This window comes from Scomber scombrus, chromosome 22 (genome assembly GCF_963691925.1).
Source record: "Scomber scombrus chromosome 22, fScoSco1.1, whole genome shotgun sequence".
In the NCBI taxonomy this organism is placed as follows: Eukaryota; Metazoa; Chordata; class Actinopteri; order Scombriformes; family Scombridae; genus Scomber; species Scomber scombrus.
This window is the reverse complement of record NC_084991.1, coordinates 5,805,736-5,829,648: the sequence shown is the minus strand read 5'-3', so window position 1 is coordinate 5,829,648 and position 23,913 is coordinate 5,805,736. Positions and strand designations below refer to the sequence as shown.

Genomic DNA, 23,913 nt, shown 5'->3' with positions numbered 1-23,913 from the left:
TAATTTGTTGTATTTTTCACTTGGCAAAAGCCATGGCAACGCTTGTTTGAGGTTTCTATGGAAACCAGCAGCCTTGATTTGTTAAAATTGCACCATGAATATAGAAACATATTAGAATGACTGAATTAAAACATTAACCTCAGGTCACAGTTCAAATGAATGTATGTGTTTGGTTATTTCAAAAATCTGTTATCCACTTCTGTTACATCTTTTCAAGTCTTAAATGTAGAATCATGTGTTTGATGTGTTTCTTACCAGCGGGTCTCCCTCTGTGTCGCTCTGAGACACCTGCTTGGACGACGCTCCCTCCTTTGACGAGCTGTAGCCGTCGTAACCAACGTCCTCCGGCCTCAGCTGGAGCAGCGACTGGCCTTCCTGCTGGAGCGCGGCGGCGTTCCAGGGATACGTGTCGTTCACCCACTTGGACGGATCCTCCCATGCGGCTCTTTTGCCGTACAGCTGCAAAGGGAAGAAGACACGAGTAAAGAAGAAACCCTATGTGAGTGTTTTAACTTATATGGAGACATATAGTGTTGAAAGACTGCTCTGTATTTTCATGAATCTAATTATGATGATCTAATCTAGTTTTAATCACACACTGTATGTGCTTCTTGTGAATCGCAAAAGAAGTGTGTGCAGTGAAATAAAAATCAGAGGGTGAATTTTATTATCTTCTCAGTTTCATTACTTGTCTCGTAACATTTAAACAGCCGTGCAGACACAGTGGTGCGTGGCAATAATGGCTCAGCAGAAGGAGAGCAGAGTGCCATCCAGCTATAGTAGTAAGTATAGTATAGTAATCATTTTTGTCCTGAAGTTGACCTTTTTTACTTTATAAATTCATACATTTTGGTTATTTAGACTTTGTTGCATTAACACACTACATTACTGTTATTATATAATAATTTGAAAAACATCTAAGATAAATAATTCAAGGATTCTGGTTCCTTCTTTCTTATAGTAAAACTGTACATACAGTATATCTACTGATAACAGCACAGATTTAAAACCATGTTTTTTGTAATTACTTTGACTGTTGAATTAGATCTAATGTTATTTAAGGCTGTGTTATATCTTACCTGAAGTCCTTCCCTGACAGCCTCCAGCAGGTAGGGCACCAAGGAGTAGTTCCACAGGTCAGTGAACCAGACCCGAGAGCCCTCTACATCCATAGGACAGGACAGGAAGAGACGGGGGCCTGTAGGGATCAAGAGCCCAGATGATGAGTGTTTGGTGGTTGGAAGATGGATGATAAACTGTGAGCATCACACACTCACTTAAACTTTTAATTCAAGCAATTAAAAGCGGTTCAGTGACTCTGAATGTATCATTCACTAATATTCACTAATATTGCAAGAGTCAATATGAGTGTGGTTAGACAGACAGTGGGTACACCGCACAGGCTTCAGTATTCTGTGTGAGTGAGTGCGTGTGTGTGCGTTTGTGTGTGTGTGAATGAGAGAGATATACTGACCAATGGTGACATCAGACGAGCTGTGTGCCTCCAGGAAGCCGTTGAGGTGCTGCCAGGTCTTGGGGATCCAGTCAATGATCTTAATCAGGTCATTGCTGCGCATGTTCTTATTGATCTCCGTCTCTATCAGCTTCCGCCGCAGGAAGCGACCCAGGAAACCTTTGACCGGCTCAGTGTGGTTGGTGCACAGCACCCACCTACGACAGGACAGATGATCAATGGTGTAATTAGAGCAGCGGGAGCTAATAAAACAACTCACCGCTCCATCAGACGTCTCATCATCACAGCAGCTCATATTAAAGATGATGTGACTTGTGCCGTTTCAGTATAAAGAGTTTTTGGCTTATTTCACTTCACTGTGATGATTCACATTAAATTAATGTCTGGCCCATGATAAGCTTTCACTAATGACTTTATATTTGCCAAATCATCAGCTAGTCAAACAAGCCAAACACAAATGATCCTCACTTATTGTCTATTCATTTTCATTTAACAAGGATAATTATCCAAGAGATTTAATTACAGCACTCCCTCTGAAAAAAAAAAGTTTATGGTTTACAATCTGTGAGATATTACATGCAGAGAGCTAGAATTACATTATCAGACAAGTGACATGATGCGAAGCAAATAAACCTAAATGAGCTTTCTCTGTGGAACTGATAACACTTGTACATATTACAAGAAGAATATTTTAAACTCAATATAAAGAGCTTATAGTAATTACACAATATTTTGAGATCAAGTATTAGAGTTCAAAGAGACATTCCAGTGCTGTCACAAACCTGAAGTTGTGGTGTAGCTCAAGGTTAGGAGAAGAGGAGACACCCTGGTTCATGGTCCCAATAACATAAGGACTAATGGAGACAAAGATGACAAGATCCATCAGTACTCAGTTACACGATTGACTTTGATTCTAATGTATATCTGCCTCGGTTTTAGCTACTACCCACCAAAAATAACAATACAATTCCAAATGCGAGTACTAATCTTTAAGCTTGGAAGGGAGTAAAAGTCCTGACTCACCATTTGTGGTACTTGCAGTTGAGGAAGCCGTTGAATATGTCGCTGAGGGAGCCAATATGGTGCAGGTTGTCCAGGATGACCACAGTGGGGAGCTCTGTGTCTGTCTCCTCTGAGTTACACTGCTCTGCCAGGTTGGACAGGTACTGACGCAGGTCCTGGACAAGGAAGCATTAACAGCTTGTAATGCGGATGATAAAGGACTTGAAATGTAAGTTTGATAAATAATAATGTGCAAATCTGAGACTGCTTCTTTTTTTATTTAAGTTTAACTGTAATGATTAAAATTGAAAATGAAAAAACAAATGAAAAAGCAGCGATCAGTGATGAATTTCACATTCTGGCGCCCGTTATTTAATTGCTAGGATGTTTTTCTTCATGGATGATCAGAAACATGATAGGCAAATGTCAGATTGTAGAGTCAGTCCTTCAGAATCAAGGCCTTTTTTCTAGAACTGCAATTTTGTACCAGCATTCAGTAATCATACAGGGAAAACTGTACAGCATAAGAAGAGAACTCCAATTTCTGCATACACAGTAGCAGAAAAAAAGACCAAAATGCAAACGCGACCTGTCATCTTTGAAGATCTGAAGAAATGTCTGCATGTGATATACAAAAACCTTTTTCCCTTCATTTGTCACAAGGAAAGAAAAAATGTATCCAGCTACATGCATACATCATGAATTGAAGATAAAGGAGGAAATGGCTCCCACTCCCGAACGCTCCTTCCTTACCTTGCTGGAATTCTGGTCCACGTTGAAGCTGGCCAGGTTGTGCTCCGTCACCCTCTGTCCCATTTGGGAGATGATGAACTCGGCCAGCTTGGCGGCCATGAAGGACTTGCCGGTGCCGCTGGGTCCTGAGAGGATGATGCGACGGTGCTCCATCAACAGGTTGAGGTACCGCTGGATGATGGGCTTTGGAATGAGCGTGTCGAACACCAGGTTGTCAATGCTGTTCTCCCTCAAACCTAGGATGAGGAAGGAAGAGGTGGAGGAAAGTAGATGTAAAAATGTAAATGTGAATATTTCAAGACCAGTTGGTGTCCTTACAAACAAGCATTCAATAAACCACTTACTGCATACTCTACTACACATTCATATATCTCACAGTCCCAAACTGTTATCTTAAAGATCTAAACCAGGTTTCTACATCAGCTCTAATCCTGAAATAGAAACTCTGTCTCCTCGCTGTCGTACCTTTGAGGTTGACCTTGATGACGTTGTTGTCGCCCACCAGGTAGCCGCACGGCAACAGCTCAGGCACTTCGGAGGCGTGGGAGCGAACCACGTCGCCCATTTTGTAACAGACTATGCTGTCTGAGCTCAGACCAAGGCTGGTCAGAGGATCCACCCTAAACACATACTCCTGCAGGACCGGGAGGGGAGGGAGGGAGTTAGACGTGCTTAGATGTAAAGATGTGATGCTATTCTATGGTCCAACATACTTTTAAATAGACTGTGTGTCTGTGTATGTAGATTCAGGAATGATGCAGCTTTGCACATTTTTAGAATGACCCCTTATCAACAAAGTAGCTGAACATGATAGGTGTACTCACGATTCAACAACAATGACATGAACATTTCTCATGGCAGACGTTTCAACAAATTAAACCAAAGATGTCGTTTATTACATTTAAGTTTCACACTAACATTGCATTTAGATGAGCCAGTTCCTCGGCTGTGGTGTTGTACATGCTGGCTCAATGGCGTAGTTTATTGACAAATCTAAATGCAACAGAGTCATTGTTACACCTGTGATGTTACTGCTAAGACGAGTCAAATATCTGCTGTGGAAAAAAATCTATTTTGTGCCTGAATAAGCAGCTGTGGCTCAGAAGGTAGGGCGGTCATCCACTAATCGAAAGAGCCTTGCTATGATTCCTGGCTCCTCGGGTCCACATGCTGATGTGTCCTTCGGCAAGATACCTAACCCCAAATTGCTCCCGATAGCTGTGCCAACAGTGTATGAATGTGTGTGTGAATGGGTTAATGTGACTTGTAGTGTAAAAGTGCTTTAAGGGGTTGAAAGACTAGAAAAGTGCTATATAAGTACAGTCCATTTACCATTTACCATGACTGACCTACATCAACCAGCTACAGTCTGCTTACCTTGAAGAGGCGTCTGATGACCCCATCCAGGACGTCCCACTTGGTTTTCCCACTCACACCTATAGAGCCAATCAGGTATTGCTGGCTTTGTGTTCCCTGCAAAGTTAAATCAATCAAAACCCAGGAGTCAGAATAAATAAAGATAAAACAAGACAAAATAACCTGAACTCATCATCCACTAACCTTGGTGGTTCTGAGCCCGCTGTTGATGGTGACCACTATCCGCACACTCCGGCCTTCTTTGCGCAGGTTGCCCTCGTAGCTGTCGTCTAGCAGAATATCTAAAAACAAAACCAACTTTAATCATTCAGAGGTTTGATTCATTACAAACAAACTTTCTCTCTGCCTGCTGGCGAATACTCATAAGCTGGAAATGGACAAACAGTAGACTACAGTAAAAGATAGCTAATGAGTTTCTTTCATGTGATAATTACTTTCACATTTAATCAATGTTCTCATACAGAGCGAGTGAGTGCAAGGAACGAAAATGTAAGAACAACTATGTGAGGAAATGAAAGATTGTTCAATATGAGAGAGAATTTTTATACACAGAAGAAAAAGTCAATTGAACAGGAAGAGGTTCATTTGAGGTATTTGCTGAACAGTTTACTAGCTCGTTTGTGACTGGTTGTCTATATGATACAAACAATTGCTGTGCTTTCTGACTTTTGTTTGTATTAGTTAATCTAAAAAAACAACTAAGTAACCAAGAGAAAAAGACAGGACAAGAAATAAATGACTTGATGACCATAGAGTATATTTTAACCATCAGCGCAAACACATTTATATGAAGCCCTTCTTTACTGTCAGTCACAGACTCTCAAGGCCAGCTGCTGACAGAGCTGTTTCTCTGGCTGTCAGTTCTCGAATATCGCAAAACTTGGGAAACTCAAGTCTTGAGTAAGCATAATAAAGCACAGTGATAGTGTGTCGCTGTGCCAATCATAAACATCTGGTCTATAGACTAGAGTCTTATAGAAAAGCATCTACTCCCAGTTTATTGTTTCCATCGCTGTGCCAACATTTCATGGTCATCTCTCTCAACTGATGAAAGACTCAGGCTCAACTTGTTGAATTTGAAAGGAACCCAGACTATCAAAATGTTGGCATCAACTAAACCAATGTGATATAAAGTCTTGTTTTTTTATAAAATTGGAAAAAATGATTTGACTCATATGTCGCCATTGTTGTTTACGTCGCAATGCAGTCTGGGTATTTTTGTAGGGGAGAGCAATCATAGCGTATTAAGACATACAAGTCTTAATAGTCGGGTCCTTTTAAGGACTTCTACCTTTTTGACCTTTGTGACCAGTCAAATAGTGTCCAAATTTTCAACTTTACCACAGCCACTTACAGTCTTCTTCTCTAAATTGTAGTTCTCTCTATCTTACCAACTTTAAGTTTTTTTAAATTTAAACTTGCAATAACATGTTTTTGTCCACCAGAGGGCAGCAGAGAAAAGCCGTGAACACAACACTGACATACTGTCATATCACCATTTTAGGTAAATGTGTTAGCAAACTGTTGCTTGTATCCATATCCAGTAGACATGAAGCAACATTAGCATTCATTTGGAGTTGTGTTTCTCGCCACCTGATAGATATAATAAGTTTTTTACTGTGTTCACCAGCTAGTCACTACCTTTATCTGTCTGCTGTTTGCTGGACACATGGTGAACATTCGATTTCAGCTTCCTTTGGTAGCCATTTTTTATCCGTTTATAACTATTAGAGACAACTAATACAATAGATGACAGCAGCAACACTCACTATATTTCAATTTTTTGCGGCTATGTTTCTGCTTTGGGCAAGTTTGACGCCACCTTTAACTTTTGGCAACAAGTCTCTGCTACACCACCACTAACTCCCATCCTACGTCTCTCCTCATTCTCTTTTTCCCCATTCTCCATTTTGGAAAGAGAAGTGGGAGGGGGGGGGGGGGGTACTTTGTATTCGTCATTTGGATTCCCTTCGCTGAGGGCTCTGTGTTGGGGTGATAACGGCCCGTTGGCCCACTCGTCTTCCCACGCGTCACTGCTCTCAGCTCATCCCTCCGTCAATTAACGAGGGTCCGCGTCCTGGGAGAGAGCTGCGCCTTCTATGTTAATTATAGGAGGAGTGAGAGGGACAAACTCTTTCCCTCCTCAAACGGAGCAGGCCTGGAGAGATTTTCGGCATGTCCGCAGTAGAGAGCTATTTCATCATTCCACGCAGCTCTTCTGGATCATTTCTCTCTGCAAACACTATTCTCTCACATTTACTGAGGCAAGTATGCAGGGAGCTAATCCAACTCGATGCCACAGAAAAAAAAAATCCTGCCCTGAGAGTTACTGCAGACTATAAACTGTGTCCTACGGCTTAACACAACACAAGAACATGGCACTTACAATGCCATGGTTGGAAGTTTAATTCTCAATGGCTGAATATACCTCTTTGTAAGAAAAAGAGAAACAACTTGTCCTCCTAAAAACTATAAAATGTTTATGGGGGGTTATTACACACTTCTGTTGAATACCGAATCCTGATTGGCCAGTGAAAGCATTCTGAGCTGTATTATTTTTGGTTTGTGGGGACTCACTTGCTCCACTCTCTCACAGTTACTGCTCTCACTGCTCAGAACAGACTGCGGGCCGTTAACACTGATTTACACCAATTTGACACTTGAGATCGACACGGCGTGGACACCAGCTCTGACACTCAACTGACCTGACATGATGGTGTCTGTGATGTTGAGGTTATTGAGCGACAGCCCCAGGGACTGACGCGAGGAGGACGAGGATGTGCTGGAAGTCTCGGATGGCGGCCGGGCCGTCTTGATGGGCGTGGCCGTTGGCGTGGCGTTGCCGCTGGACTTGAGGCGGTCGTTCTCCGCTTTCAGCGTCTCGATCTCATTCTGTTCAGTGAGAAAAAGATTAGAAGTTAAAATTAAGGAATTGTACTTAACTATTACTTCAGTTCAACTGTGCAATAACAATATCAAACTCAGGTATATTACCATTCAACACCAATATTACTCTTGTACATAATGGTACAGTTTTTTACGATACATTTTTTTTTACTACTGTGTTTTTATTGCCTGTGTAATAACTTAGTATTAATTGTTCTATTTTTGCTATACACTTGCTGCTGCAATACTGTGAACTTTCCCACCGTATCGTATCATATCATATCATATCTTACTTTGTGGAATGGTTTCATTTTACATCCACAGAGGAATATAATGGACTCAAATTATCATGGTACTTGAGATTTCCCTTAAAATGTAGAAATTTGACCTGAAACAATGTGTTTAAGGTCAAAATGATTGGATTCAAAGTTAAAGTAGCCTAAGAAATTTGAAACTTCCCTTTACAATTGTGCAATTGTTTTAATCATTCTGTTTAAGCCTTTATTAATAAAACCTTGAAGAAGCAGAAAAATACGCAGCAGCAGAAAAATATGCCAAAGCAACACAAACCACTGCATAAAAATGACTAAAGTAACTGATTAAGTAATTTAGAATGTAGACTTTACGGCTTTATTCACCAAGTACATCTCGTGTGAATTAAAGACTAAGTGATATTAGAGCTTTAAAACTGCTCCTTAAAGCTGTGAGTGATTCAGCATAAGATAGGTAATCACACACTGGTACACACACTAATAGAAACTGCATTCAAAGCCTCTGATAACATTGGGTCACAGTCCGTTCCAACAGCAAACGGTCATTTCCCTGCATTCAGTCTAGCCACTGGTGTTATTCTCCATCAGTATTATTGGAATTATGAGCTGTAAAGCGGCTTTTTGATCTTCAAGGCTCTCTTTGTAGTGTAAGACGAGTCTCAGATAAGGAGCCTTACATGATCCCCAGATCTGAAGGGAGACTATAGGCTCATTCAGACGAGGCAATCCACATCCGCAAAGATCCACTTAACCGAGGCGTTTATGGTGATAGGCGATATTCTTTTGAACGTGTGCTTCTTTTAAAGAATGAAATGACGCAGCAGCTCTGAATGTTATACTTTGAACTGATGGGTGACTTTTCATTGCACTACATCAATAGGAATAAAATAATAAAAAATGTTAAAAAAAAACATCTATTTGCAGTAGGAAAACTTTTCTTTGTATATTTATATTCAGCTTCATTAACAAGGAAACAATTCCACTCTGCCTACTTGGAACATGCTTACCTTTTAGAGTATATTCAGCACTGAGAAGACGAACTCACTTAATTGCTTATTTTTAGCTGACACAGCATGCTGGTTCAATGTGCTTTGTAATAGCTGGAACTCTAATTAGCAGGCTTTAGAATCCTATTACTCATTGTTTTTTGTGTTATATTATCATGTATTGACCAAAGCTGTGCTGTAGAATGTTCTTTAAAACAAATACAAAGTTTCTGTTCACACTCATATTAATAATACTATAAGAAAAGGGTTTTAAAACAAGAAATTACCAAAGCAGCAATTGTATCATGAGGCAAACAGTAGAAATACAGTGTTCACAGGATTCTACAAACAATGTGTGCTTGCACTCATTTGATTGGCTAACGTAGCATCATGTCAAATCTCCAAAGTTGAAGCAGTTATTTTGCTTTCTCTGTTGGCACCAGCACTTTCTTCTGCTTAAGGCATTTATTTATATATTTTAAACTGAGCAATGGTTACAGCCTTCTTCCCTGCCTTTGATGGCGTATTGCTGCATTTGTTTGCATGTTACTGTGGACACAATCATAAATCATTTCTCTATAATATATGTATCTGTATTAAAGTGCAACTTAATGGCTAACCTGCATATAAGCTAAGCTGTGTATAGATATAGCAACACTGTGCTCTGGTAGCTGACACATCATAAATTGGACACACAGAATAAAGTTGTGTTATTTGAGTCTAGGCTAAAAAACAACTGTAAGACAAACAAAAGTGTTTCTTTCTCCCTGAGATGCCTCTATCTGAGCCTCTAGAGAGAGTTCCTGTATGAAACTAATAGTGAGACAGAATCTTGTTTGGCAAACAGAACTGAAGTTAAGTTTGATATTTAGATTTGACCGCCACATTCACATTCACACCACATGTTCCTCTAACAAATGGTCAATCCTGCATGCTGCTCCAGTTTGACCTGAATGTCAAACATAAATAGACGCCAGCAGGTCAGCCAGCACAAGCTCTGACCTGCGTTTAACTGGCGAGCGCAACCTCACCTGCATGCGGTTCATGGCCTCTCGGATCTGGTCCAGGTGATGGGCGGAGCTGAGCGCCTCCAAGCGGATGTCTGTCAGCTTGAGCTCCTTCTCTCTCAGCTCGTTCTTCAGCTGCAGGATGACTTCAGCCTCGGCCTCGGTGCATTCACACAGCCTGCAACCCGGGATTACACATGGGGAAGAGGAGGAGGAGGAGGAGGAAGGGGGGTCATCTTGAGGGTTATACCAAACACATTAACACACACACACACTTTATCTGGATCGAAAAATACACAATTAAAGGAAGCAAGAGAGCTGAAGTTTAGAGGGAAGCTGTAGTCAGTGAAGAAAGCTGTATAGTACTGTATTGATTTGAGGTAGCGGGGCGCTTGGGACAGCGAATCCTTCCCATTTACACTACTCCATAAGTAAACTATTTTTTTCAGCAACTCTGATACTGTAAGTCAAACACATGTTGCAGTTATGGTTGGATTTGCATATCTAAAGAGCATGTGTAGTGTGGGATCTTCAGTAGGTGCATCATTACAGCAGAGATTCAACTATTTCCATCAACAGCAGGCAGATATTTAAAACAGTAACTTAAGTCATAACACAACAGGAATGTGTCACACTTATGTAGTTCACTGTGTCATCTTAAATAAAAAAAATCCACATGCTTTTCTTCTGACAAAACCAAGTCAGATTCTAAGCAGGTGCCACACAGCACAGCAGATGTGCACAGAATGTACTCACATGCTTCAAATGGCTACTTCCTGTCCCTTCTGCAGTGACGCACAGCCACAATTTGCTCTGGCAAGACTGAGAGAATGATTACTGCTTGTCCTTGTCACCCTTTATTCAGCCTATAGTGATCATTTTCATAAAACTGAGAACGGGTCCTGGTTTAGTTTGTATGTGCCGGTGACGATCCATCACCTCTGACATGCCAGGTTTTTTTTTTTTTTAAGGCATTAAAATGCAGGAGAAAGTCACACCAACACACCCCCCACTACACACTACACACTCCCTCGGAGCATGCCAGGTGCCTGTTACCGAGATCTGTGCTTGTAGACCACATGACCGTTTTGCTTTTTCTTTGGCGTCCAAATGGGGGAGGACTTGCTATCACAAAAGCACTTGCTACAGCAGGCGGAGAGACGTTAAAGAAAAAGGATGAACGGGGAGGCCGGAAGAGAGATTAAAGAAAAAGTGAGGTGAGGATTTACAGACATATGTGAAGAAAAAAAAACAAATAGTGACTTACAGAAGGAATTTGATGCATATATAGGTCAGTTACAAATAAGGGTTGGCAAGATGAGCAATTCAAAAATATCTTAAAAAATAGTTTTGACTTATATTTCTGACTCATGAGTCATCTATACAGCAACTCACATTAATCATCAATGTTAATGAATCCTTCTGTTTGATTAAAAAGACATTCACAATCACTATTTTATGGTCCAGGAGAACATTTTATAGAATGTGATGTTTGAATGCTTTGTATTTTTTAATAAACACAAGTCAAATTTGTCAATTAAATATATAAAAATGTGTATAAGCTGCATATATATTTTAAAAAGATGCAAGTTAGGGTAAAATAAATGTGTATATGGTGCTTTTACAGCTCTCAAATGTAAAAATGGGTCAAATTTGACCCTAAACAGAATGAAATTGTTCCTGATAGACATGATTCCCCAGATTTTATATTTAGAACAACTGTATTCAATTACCTTTATTTAATTTAAAAAGTTATAATGTAAGCTCATGCCAAACTAGTTGTTAGTTGTCTAAGTTTTTATGGTTACACCACTTAGACATTTTTGCCATAACCCTCTAATATATTCTCTCCAAGTGGATTAAAAGCAGAAGATGTATGCTGGGTCCACAAAAAAGAATGTGTGCAAGTTATTCATACATTTATTTTAAAATTTTAACCCTTTTAAATTTGACTAAACCACATGGACACAAAAATATGTCATTGACCCTTGTGTGAGTTAAATATTCACAGAAAGATGAGAATGACCTGAGCAGATTCATGTGTGTTTGTGTGTGTAGTAACTCACTCGGTGGTGGAGGGTGATGAGTGCAGCGTGGCGATGCTGCCCTGCCTGTTGTCGTGCTGCAGCTTGGGCGAGGAAGGCAGCGAGTCGGTCATCTCCTCCATCTCGTCGTGGGCCGATTGAGATTTGGTCTTCTTCTTGCTGAAGGCCTGCTTGAAGGAGCTGCGTAACTGCAAGACAAAAAACACAAATACACAGAGGCGAAGACAATCAATACAGTCTTCCCGATTACATCAGAGATAAAATGTTTGGCGACATCACATCCTGCCAGATCAGGAAATCACTCCTTGCTGTTTCCAAGCAATGGTCACTGTCTGGTTTAGGTAAAGAGGAAGGCAAAAAGCAAGGCTGTAAGTACAGATGGATATGACGGAGGGAGGATTTGTAGATCAGGCTTTTTAATGGCCCTACAAATTAGGGTTGAACAAGCAGTCAAAATGAGCAAGGGAAGAGGAGGAGGGAGGAATGAAGGGGTTGCTGTATCCATGCCGACGTTTCCAGAAAAGGTAAAGGAGAGGTTGCTCTGAGAGGTGGGGGAAAAAAGGAGGAAATACGGAGGAAGGGAGGATGGGGGAATAACCACTGCACACATACAGAAGACACTCTGGGAGCCACTGACCTGAGCCGGGATGGAATCAGCCACCTGAAGATGCAGAACACACCCAGCGTTAAGCCACACCAACACACAAACACACACAAACACACACACACACACACACAAACTCTCTGCTGAGAGAAAAGCTATTGGCTGCTCAAGTGTTTTAATGAGCACTCTGCTTTAAGCAAATACAGTTATTGCTGCTGCGAGGATGATGATAACGACTGTGATTGGTATTATGATTACATTCAGAGCATCCTGTTCATCTTCCTGTTATGTGATGGATGCTTGCTCGCATGATAGGGAAGCACATTATGAGTTGTTAAACTTAATGTGAGACTTTCAGCAGCTGCTCATCAACGTTAAGTGGTCGTGTTCCAAATGGCAACAAAAAACTTTCAAGTGTTTTAATTGTAAATCGTTTTAAAAAGTAGTTTCCCGAGCTGGTGACATATTCTGGTAATGGCATATATGTTGATCAATATGCATCAATTTCAAAAATATAAGTTATATAGGTAGCATTTGATCCTTTCTCTTCATTCAAGTTTTATACACACGTATCTTTTCGTTGTATGTATTATTACTATTTATAGGAATTTATAATGATTAAATTCCCAGTGTAGTTCACTGTTTCAGTGTACTGTGTTTATAGTTAAACTGTATAATATCACAGCCTCCATCACATATCTTAATCACAAGTGTTTGATAACCACATTGCAAAAAATGTGCATTTTATACACATATTCTGTATCTTTAAGATTATCGGCCAGAATATCGCTATCAGAATTTTTTTACTCCCTAATATCGCTATCAGTATCGGCCCCAAGAATCCAGTATTGGTCGGGCCCTTATATTAACCTATAAAATATAAGTTTATAACTTGAGTTAAGAAGAAGGATCAAACACACAGAAAATACTGCCAACATGAAGTTAAAAACTAAAATATATTGGTACATATCGGCTGATACTGATATATCTGTGATAGGCCGATATCGGCCAATAATAATGGCTGACCGATATATTGGTCAGGCTTTAGCAGTGATGTTTTCTGTCAAAGATGAATTGTAGCATGATGGAGAAATATATATTTGGAGTGAGGGTAAAACAAGTTGATACAATTTACTGGTGTTAAAATTGGAATTAGGATTAAATAAGGTAAAAGTATGATTTGGACCCCATGCTAAAAAAACAAACACTTTTCATATGGTAGTTTTGTTCAGTTACAGTTATAGTGTGCATGTGAATGAAGCATAATTATACAGTATGTGGCACCATACTGTATAATTATGCTTCTTATGGTTTTTTATGTCTTAAATTGTTTTTAATTGTCCTCAGGGATTGCTATTTAAATTTCGTTAAATATTGTTATCTGGCCCTCATTATAATGACAATAAAGCTACTACTAAAGACTAAACAAGCACGTAGACCATGATGCTGCATGAAACCAGTATGAAAAAAGATGTATAATCATGTTTAGCAGAATACACAAATACAGTACATTCATTTAATGTTTCAGTAAATATAATAAATGTTTTACAGCAGGATGGAAAAAGAATAGATGGAATTTCTCTTTAGTTTTACCAACAAAATGTGATGATAAGTTATCCAAAATGATGTTATGTATTCATACTCTAACATGCATGAGGAGCACACTTGGTATTAGAGTTGTGTGTGTGGAATAATGAATCTGTGTGTGTGTGCAGTTTTTTCTCTCCACAGGGAGGCTAGAAGTCAAGATATCAATTACACAGAAGCAAACTGGAGAAACTGGAGTCTTAATCAAGGTACTTCAGCGGGGGCAGATGTAGGGAGAAGCCTTATTGAAAAGGGCGATCTACCTATTTAGAAAACCATCCGTCTGCTCACTTCCATCTCAGTAACCTCACTTCAACTTCATCCTTGTCTCTACACTCCGTACATATGCCGAGGCAGGATTTATGCAAATGAATAATTAATTGCTGCTTAAATAAGGGTTGATTTGCATTTCTGAGCCTGACATGAATTTTTTTTTTTTTTTTGGGGGGGGGGGGTGTTTGCTAAACATGGCGGGATAGGTTGTCACACTTTTTGGGGCTGTTAGCATGCATTTTCATTTCAAGGGCAGGAGTTTTTGCACTGCAGTACAGACACAGTGAGCTCTGGCTTGGGCTGTGTGCATGTTTGGCTGAGAGAGAACTTCTAATATGTCATCTGTCTGACTCAGGGGGCTGCACCAAATAACGGCTCTCAGCCAAGGACACTGAGTGTGGAGCAAAGAACAGAAAAAAAAATCACAGAGGAGAGCAGAGAGGGAGAGAGGAGAGCACTTTATGGTGGTGAATGTGCGCTTTTTAGATTATTTCATCTCTTTTTTTGGGCTAGATTTAAACTCTAATCCATGTGTATGTTAGACGCTTGGCCTGCTGCTGTTTCAGACCTCAGAACTTGACCGAGTCTATTCAAGCACCTGGAGAATTAAGAGCCTATTCAAAAGCAATTTAACAGTCCATTTTCAGAGTGGTTCTCTTTCAACACTTCTGCTCAAACTTTCCCACTCGCCGCTGTGATTCAGCCGGCGCTCCCTTTCACCTCTGAGCAGCCGTCGCCTTGTTTTTCAAGCCGAACTTCGATATCTGTGACGCGAGTGGCCACTTCGCTTCTTGTCGAGCCCCAATCTGCATGCTGATGTAGCTGCGTATTGGAAAACCCAAGCGAGTCTCAAACGGTAATTGCAGGGGTGGTTGACTCGTCTTCTCGACCCTCCGTTAGCCCTCCACTCAGCTGACAACATCTCAGCATTGTAACCTAGCAACGGGGATACGGTGGCAAGACTGCGATTGGCGCTAGGCGAGAGGTCAACGTGACCTCCAGGAATCTGAATCAGGGTTAGTTCAAGCTCTTTGCAGGTATATGAACAATATCTAATACGTTCCACTTCTACATTTGGGGCTCTTTTTTTTAGGCTCTTGCAGCAGGTGCAACAACACAAAAAGCTTTTCCAGGATTTCATGGATCCTTAAAATCCCTTCCTCTATGCAAAGAAGACATTTAATCTTTTAATGCGGGCATATGGAATACATTTCATCTCGCTTAACTGCCACTGAATAATGCACATATTTATGAATTAGGAGTCTTTCACCACCAAATCCACCTCTTAAAAGATGACTAGACAACTCATTATAAAAAATGTAAAAACACCTTAGGCTTCTGAACCTGTGCTGCATCACCTTGAGCTACCTTGAAATCCAGTTTATATCTTGATTATACTTTTTGGCATTCCTACAGAGGAGCAAATACTAGTTGAACATTTCTGAGATGTAAAGTAAGATGTGAAGGTTGTGAACTTTCTCCTTGCATGTTTTTCTTCTATATTAAATTGGCCAGATGTTTTAAATGCAGTTTTTTTTAAACTCTTGAGCATCGCTATCCAGCTTTACTCTCCCGGTGATGCCTAGGTGTCTGTTTTTTTTCCACCTACCCAGCTCTTCTTCTTCTTCTTCTTGTCTTCTGTGTCCTTTCCCAGGCTGCCCATGCTGGAGTGACTGGCCGCGCTGTTGATACTCGACATACTCTCTGACGAGTGCTGCCGTCTAATCCGCAAGTCTGGAAATAACAAAGTCTTCCTTAGTGCACTGAAAAGATGAGAAGCTACCTTTATTCCTCTAATATTCTGCTATGCTGGGCTCAGCTCGGCTTGAGTAAGCAGCTATGAGGAGGTTAAGACTGAAAAAAGGTCATTTCTGATTCAGGTTGTTCTCATGACTAGTCAAGGCTTTCTAAGGCTGACCGACACAGCAGAATCACTTCCACCAGTAGGACTTTAATCCCCTCTGGGGCCAATCAGGCTCCATTCATGGCACAGTTAAGTATTTTGGGGAAAATCCACCTCAAAATGTCAGATCAGGGTATCTGCACATTTTCTAACAACAAATTTAATGACTTTATAAATACCTCTTTAAGGAAATTAAAATACCATTGCTGAGACATATAATAATACAACAGCAGGATTTTACTATAGTTTAGAGGGTTGAAATGGAGCTCATTTTGAAGTCATTTATATAGGACTGTAACTAATGATTAGTTTCATTATAGTTCCAACTGCTGATTATTTTAGACTTTAATGAATAAGTTGATTAGTTGGTTTATGTAAAATAATCAGCAAATACTGATAATAATGATAAATAACATAAACTGAACAAGTATAATTACACTCAAATCAAATTTAATGCTTTGCCTCCAACAATTCCAGACATTTTTAAACAATTTTAGACCTTGAATATCAAAAAGTAAATTGAAGACATTTAAAGATTTTTTTTTGGATTCTGCAGATTATTTGTGAGAAGTTTTGGTCCAACGCTGCTGCTGGTTTCTTCATGTACCTTTGTGGAGGTGGTCCGGGCCGTTGAGCGCCACCTGGATGGCCGTCTGGGCGTCGGTATTCTGGGTCTTCAGTGACTCTATTGTCTCTCTGAGCTCAACCAACTCAGACTCCTGAGAGACAGAGAAGATGTTTAGTAAAGATGACGCACACCAAAAACAACACATCAAGAGCCTTGCTATAAATTTCATCTGGCTTTCAGTGGAAAAGGGAATGAGTGGGGGAGGGTATTTTCCAGAAGATAGGAAAGATATGAGTCTCACAGTGGATTTGCCCCCGACCCCGGCACCACCTGCTTAGAATTTAAAAAAAAAAGCTCTACCCTCTGTTGAACCAACATGATCAGATAGAGGGAGTCTTCTTATTCTGCCTTTCCTGAAAAACCCACCGAGGGCTGCAGATAGGGTTTCTGCTTTAATTAAAAGTTGGGATGGCCTTGTTTGACAAAGACATCCCACCAGATCCCAGTCTGCTTTAATTTATAGAGGATTAAAAAGCTGCCAGGGCTCGTCAGATTTCTGTGTGTGTGTGTGTGTGCGTGTGTGTGTGTGTGTGTGAACAGAAGGAAGCATTCATAATTTGTGGAAGGGATATATCTTTGAGCACATTGCCGCTGCTGTGTGATCAGTGTTTCAGCATCATTCGAGCTCTCCAGTCGCTAAAGGAGTCGACTTGTAGGGAAACAGAGAGAAACGAACCCTGCAGCAGATGAACGATGGAGTATTTTTGGAGGATGTTCTAGTTTTAAAAGGATTTTCGGGCCATAAGTTCATTGAATGTGTTGAACCTTTGCGTTTTGGTGCAGATTTGGAGACTTGTAACTGGCTGTAATACAAAAAAGGAAGGTTTGGGGAACTTTGGTTAAGGTTAGAGAGAAATATCCAGGCGATGACTGAAACTTTACTATGAAAAGGCTCCTGTGAGTCAGGAAGTGAAGCTTGAATGATAAAAAAAAAAAAACCATTAACTCACACCTGCAGACCTCCGCGATGTTACTTTCCTCTGCACTATTTCAATGTCAAACAGCTGCCTGTTTCTCATCATTTCTCCTCCCTGTAATCCCTTCGCCACAGAGTTCACACACACACAGTACATTTCAAATTCAGGACTAAGCTCTTGTACCTTTTGTTCGGCGGTCATGGTGAGGCTCTGCAGACGGCAGGTCATGTTACTCAGGCTCTTCTCGAAGGCTGCCACCAGGTGAGACTGCAGACGAAGAAAGAGACACACAAATACAAGGTTTTAGTGAGTGTAGAGTAACTTTTCATTTTGCTCAAGTAAACCAGACACAAGAGTCTACTGTAAGATGTAAAGCACTGTGTTTTATTCTCTTTGGAAAATGAAAGCTTAAACACAAAAGTGACCACAGATAAATAAGGTGTAAGTCAATATTCATGTCTGTCTCAGATTCCAGGGGCAACTTTACACTAAGTATGTACATAGCAGTTCTGCTTTGTATGACTTTACTATTGCATCTATTTGCTGTGAATTACCCATCGTGCTTTTGAGCATGCTCCAAAAGCCAAATACCACCAAGACAAATATTCTGTACATCAAACATATGATATGGAATGCATGATGATATCAAATATGCTGTTATTCTTTGGCAAACTAAAAATGACGGCCGAGAGAAGAGCTGTGGCTATCACAGATCAGAGAGGGCTGCCCTCCCTGACTTCATCTGTCACTTGAAGATACAGTGGCGACACGCCGAAGGGTGGCAAAGGTTTAGTGACGTCACGCCATCTGCTCTGCTGAACCTGTGGTTTGTGTATGTTTATGTATGTTTATGTGTGTGTGTGTGTGTGTGTGTGTGTGTGTGTGTGTGTGTGTGTGTGTGTGTGTGTGTGTGTGTGTGTGTGTGAGTGTGTTTCTGGAGTTGTCTGTGCATGTGTTTTTTTTTTTTTGTATGCATGTGTATGTCCGGACGCGTGCTGCAGCCTCATGTTCCATGACTGTGTGTGAGTCTGTAGAATGTGTGTGTGTGTGTGTGTGCTGCCAGCCTATCCTCCTATCCTATGCCAGAGACCCTGAGACACCTGTCAGGCATGGTGGATCACAGAAAGGTGGGCAGCATGCCCAGACACATCAGACGTTCTCTGATTCTCACTCTCTCACACACACACACACACACACACACACACACACACACACACACACACACACACACACACACACACACACACACACACACACACACACACACACACACACACACACACACACACACACACACACACACTCATCATGTATCATTATATTTCTTAAGACTTACTAAATCTAACAGCATTTGTTCCCAAAATGAGCAGAACTAGCCGTAAAAAAGCAAAGACAAAATGAGCATATTCTTCATCAGTCTATGCTTGGAAGGAAACCTGGGCCACACACACGCACACACACACACGCAGAGTAACACCCTGTGCTGCCTCTCCTCCTCTGTGTCTCTGGCTGAATCAGCAAAGGTCTCGACCTTTAGAAATGCCAACTGTTCCAACTCATCCTCTCCAACTCCACATCTCTTTCCAACTCCACCTTCCAGTTCCAACTCAACACCCCCTGCCCACCTGTCCGCCCTGAAGGAGCCGCTGATCGGACTCTGACGCGTCCCACGGCTGAACCATCTGTCTTGCTCCTGGGATCAAGTCCCGGCGGCCCCGATTGGCCCCTGAACCCCCGTTTTTCAGACCCCTGTGCTGATCCTGGGTCGTGGGGTAGAGGTTGACGGTGGGCCAAACGAGCGAACTGGACGAAGAGAAGTCGTCTGTGTTTATGCTGGCCGAAGCTACCTCTAAAGACGTGGACCACATCTCAAAGGTGTTGTGTGTCGGTGGGGGTGGGGGGGGGGGGTGTCCACAACTACAGTACGCAACCTACCTACTACTGCGCTGAATACTTTAAACTCTACAGCAAGAAGGGGGAGGGGATGAAAGTGATGATACAACCAGAAGCGAGAGGGGAGGGATTCAGCAGGGAGGGAGAAAAAGGAAAGGCGACAAGGTCAGGTTGACAAAGTGAAGGGTGAGTAGAAAGAGGAAGGAGATGGAGAGGAGGAGGAGAAGAGAAGGAGGGAGGGCTGCCTGTATGAACTCTTAAACCCGATTTAATTGAACGTCAGCCAAGGCAGAACAACTTATCCCCTTCACATACTGAGTGGTACAAAGCATCGCCAGTCTGGCAGCAGTTGTTCATCTTAATCCTTTCGACAGGATGTTGGTTTTGCTAATTCTGCTCCATTTTTGATCAAATAAAACCTAAAACAAATGCGCCGTTAATTAAAATGACACCCGTGGAGCGTAATTAATCTAACATGACAGTGCAGTAGCAAATATGTTTATAATATGGGAGTCTTTCACTGCGAGAACACGCATAGTGACCGAGGGTAATGACATACCCATAAAAGAACCAAATTCAATTTCCTGAGCAAAACAAACCCAGATAAAGATAATGCTAATAATAATGATTATGTATGCGGTGGCACAGAGGAAGAGATCGAGATCAGATGACCTCAATCACTGCGCAGGTTCTCTGTGGCTCTCTCATGAGATGACAGGAGATGAAATGCAAATGCAGTCAGCAGCTGGAGGTTAACATGTAGATGGTGAGCATGTGCTTTTCCTCAATATACTTTCTGTCATCATTCCACCTCCAATTTGGATGATTTTTTATGATTTAAAGAATTATATTGTCAAACTGTTATTACTTGAACCGTGATATAAGGGTCAGTGACAAATAAGGGTTGGCAAGATGAGTTAAAATGTACATTTAGTATTTTTGTTGGTTTTATGTCATTTGAAGTGACATTTGCAAGACATGGGTAAGACTGAATGCTCCTGAAAATGTCAAATGGTGTAACCATAAAAGAATGATAAATATTACATATTTTATCCACCTACAGTGGATTTAAGTGGATTTATACTAATAATTACTTGAAATGGTTCCTGATTGACATGATTCCCCAGATTAAATGTAATATTGTAAAAAAAAAAAAAAGTAAAACAATTGTATTCCATTACCTTTATTTAATATAAAAGTTATAATGTAACTAGTTGATATGGTTTTTTATTGAGAATTTACTGTTTTTAAGCAAGTTGAATTATTTGGTACAAAGTTTTTATGGTTACACCACTTAGACATTTTTGCCATAATCCTCTAATATATTCTCTCAAATAGATTAAAAGCAGAACTTTTATACTGGGTCCAAAAAAAAAGAATGTGTGCAAGTTATTCATTTGTTTATTTTCTAATTTTAACCCTTTTAAATTTGACTAAACCACATGGACACAAAAAAACATCATTGACCCTTATATCTATTAAAGAAGAAATGATCATATTAAGGAAGCAAGATATCCTTAAGAATACTCTTTCAAAATAACCTTTAAGACAAATCTGCTGTGTTTCTACCAAGAAGATGACATTTTAAAAATAGCAGTTTTTCACTCAGTGGTAACGACACGCAGCCTTGATTTGCACAACCTGTAGGTGTGTAAGAAATGGAGTATTTAAAGCAGCATGTGTGCTCTGGAACTATTTGCTACACTGTTTGTTTACATGTTGAAGTGTTTAAGTGTTTGCGTCTGCCTGTGTGTGGGTTTACAGCTGTGTGTGTGTGCAGGAGTGAAGATGATGAAGTGATGTCTCTGACAGGTCTCTGTACGCGGCGCAGCCAGCAGTCTACTTTTTCGACCGTGGGTGGAGAACATGCGAGGGGGCCGCTGAGGCTGACATTTCCATAGAGTCGCGCTCCCCACCGGGAGGATAAGACAGGCTTACAGCGCCCGACAGCCCACCGTGCTGTCATGTAGATACAGTGTGATGCAGCCCCGGTAGAACGCGGCCAAAGATTCAAATCCCGAGGAAGGCTCCGACAGTGGAGTGGGAGTTGAAAAGCATATATGGGTTTCTGTTGTGCAAGTGTTTGCATTTGTCTTGGCACAGTAAGATATAACACTGGTAGCCTTTTTCTTTGCTGTGTTGATGTTCAGACTCTGCTGAGGGTCAGGAAATATCAACGGCAGACACAGAGAGATGCTAAAGTCTCAGATTGTGTCTCTTTTGCTATCATCATATGTAAAATATGTCACACATTTAAATGTAAATTTGGTGCTTTTCATCTGTCCATACTCTAGAATTATTCTCTTTCTCATCTCTGTTGACTCTCCCTGTCTCCTGCATGTGAGGATGCTGCATCAGCAGACTTTTACTTTACTTTACTTTACAACTGAACTGCAAAGAACACACATGAATTCTCTGTGATGATTCCAATCTTGAAAACAGAACAAGTGTCAATCAGAGTTGGGGGCGTTGAGAGAAACTCTACTTTTAAATGTATTTAAATGTCTTTTATTTCGCCATGTGTTGCTTTTATATCCTGTCTTGATGCAGTTAATGTTTTAATGTAAAGTACTTTGAATTGCCTTGTTATTGAAAAGTGCTAAACACATAAATGTAGCTTGCCTTGCATAATGAATGAAAGGTCATGGTTTTGCATAAATTTGAATATTCATGATAATTATACAATAATTCATATTCAGATTAAAAAACATTGGGAGCACCGTGGTAGGCGAGTGGTTACAGTGCATGTCATATATATGCAATGTCCCTGGTTCCGGCAAGGGACCTTTGTTACATGTCGTACCCACTTCTCTCTCCCCCTCTTTCCTGTTGGCCTCTCTGCTGCTAACTTAATAATAGAGGCAAAAATATATTAAAAAACAAGATCAAACTTATATTTTGTCATAAACACTGTGTGCTACAAACATTTTTTATTATGAACTGATCTTTATCATGCCTGATATCAACTTCCTGACATCTGTGAGGCAGCTCCAAGATTTAAAAATGGAGTCAACTCGCTTATTGTCATTGACAGACATGACACAGATGACAGTGTCTCCTTCTTTCATTTAAGACTCTTCGCTGGCTTCATTGCTGGCGTCCCGAGGTGGTTACATGTTATCAAGCCTGTAAATGTACAGCACTGGGAAGTGCAGCCAAAACTGAGTGTCTACTGTTTGAGTCAGGGCCAACTAGACTGGCAGCCTATGCAACACAAACACACACATGTGTATTTATACATTAAACGTAAAATCTGCACTAACCTACCTCAACACTGCTGTAAATATGAGTGATGTTTGCATTTTTGGGGGATGAATTATTTGTTCTGTTATCTGCTGTACTAACCTAACCCTAACCCAGTTGCTGTTGATGCCAGACTCAACATATTGTAGATCAGAGGTGCCCAATATGTTGATTTGGGTCCAACAGTCGATCGCAAAGCCTATGCTGGTACATCACATGCTAATTGTGATTGATTTCTTTGAGAGTATTCTGTAGATGTAAGGCTGTACACACTTAAAATGAAGCACTATGTAAGATTTGGCACGGACCACTTTTGTAGAGCTTATGCATAAACAGAAAGTGGTGTGACTGTCCCTAACTCATCTATAAAGTCATCTTTCCCCCCCTGCATTCGTCGAGTTTGCTTGTAGTTCAGTCTTCAGTTTCAGCTCGGCGCAACTTTCTGATCAAAGCGTCGGACCGAAGCGGAGACCCTGTCTGCCTCCACGCTTGATCAGGCGCTTGGCATTGAGGGTTCGGGGAGTGGTGGTAGTGGTGGTGGTGGTGGTGGTGGGGGGTTGGGGGGTGGCTGAGTGGAGTCAGATGCTGGAGTTTGTCGATCTATCTGCATCTCAGCACACAAAGACAGCCTCCTCTCTGGGGGGGTTGAAGGTCTCTGTATCTCTCCTCGTTTCACCCACGCATGACGCACTCGATGTCTAGATCCACTCATCCTCATCTCCCTGCTCTCTTTCCTTTCTCTTCCCCCCCGTCTGTCTCTATTTGATTCTCTCTGCTTGGTTGAATTCGGGAGAGGCTCCCGTTTTATTTTTTTCTCGTTGGAAAAAGCGGCGCCGACTGAGACAAAAGAAAAGACGCAACCCTTCCTTCCACACAAACACACAAGATAATATCCCGTCTGAGGACAAACACTCAAACACACACACACACACACACACACGGCACTAAAATCAAACAAGCAGAAGCCTAAACACACTCACAGCAGCTTCAAACACAGAGACGAGGAATTAGTGGGCGTCTTAAAGATTTATATTCCTCTCAGAGCTTCGATAGGCGACGCTGG

The 23,913-nt window shown here is 41.0% G+C and overlaps 1 protein-coding gene across 1 annotated transcript in view; it reads right to left on the bottom strand.

The window, feature by feature from the left end:
• Positions 1 to 23,913, bottom strand: part of nav3 (neuron navigator 3) — an 84,096-nt gene that overhangs the window by 1,163 nt on the left and 59,020 nt on the right. The window contains 15 exon segments of the mRNA XM_062443303.1: positions 256 to 459; positions 1,080 to 1,198; positions 1,475 to 1,671; positions 2,257 to 2,328; positions 2,498 to 2,652; positions 3,230 to 3,465; positions 3,695 to 3,863; positions 4,607 to 4,702; positions 4,790 to 4,887; positions 7,312 to 7,498; positions 9,782 to 9,935; positions 11,824 to 11,990; positions 15,876 to 16,000; positions 16,753 to 16,888; positions 17,898 to 17,981. Of these exon segments, the coding sequence (XP_062299287.1) occupies positions 256 to 459; positions 1,080 to 1,198; positions 1,475 to 1,671; positions 2,257 to 2,328; positions 2,498 to 2,652; positions 3,230 to 3,465; positions 3,695 to 3,863; positions 4,607 to 4,702; positions 4,790 to 4,887; positions 7,312 to 7,498; positions 9,782 to 9,935; positions 11,824 to 11,990; positions 15,876 to 16,000; positions 16,753 to 16,888; positions 17,898 to 17,981 (2,199 nt within the window).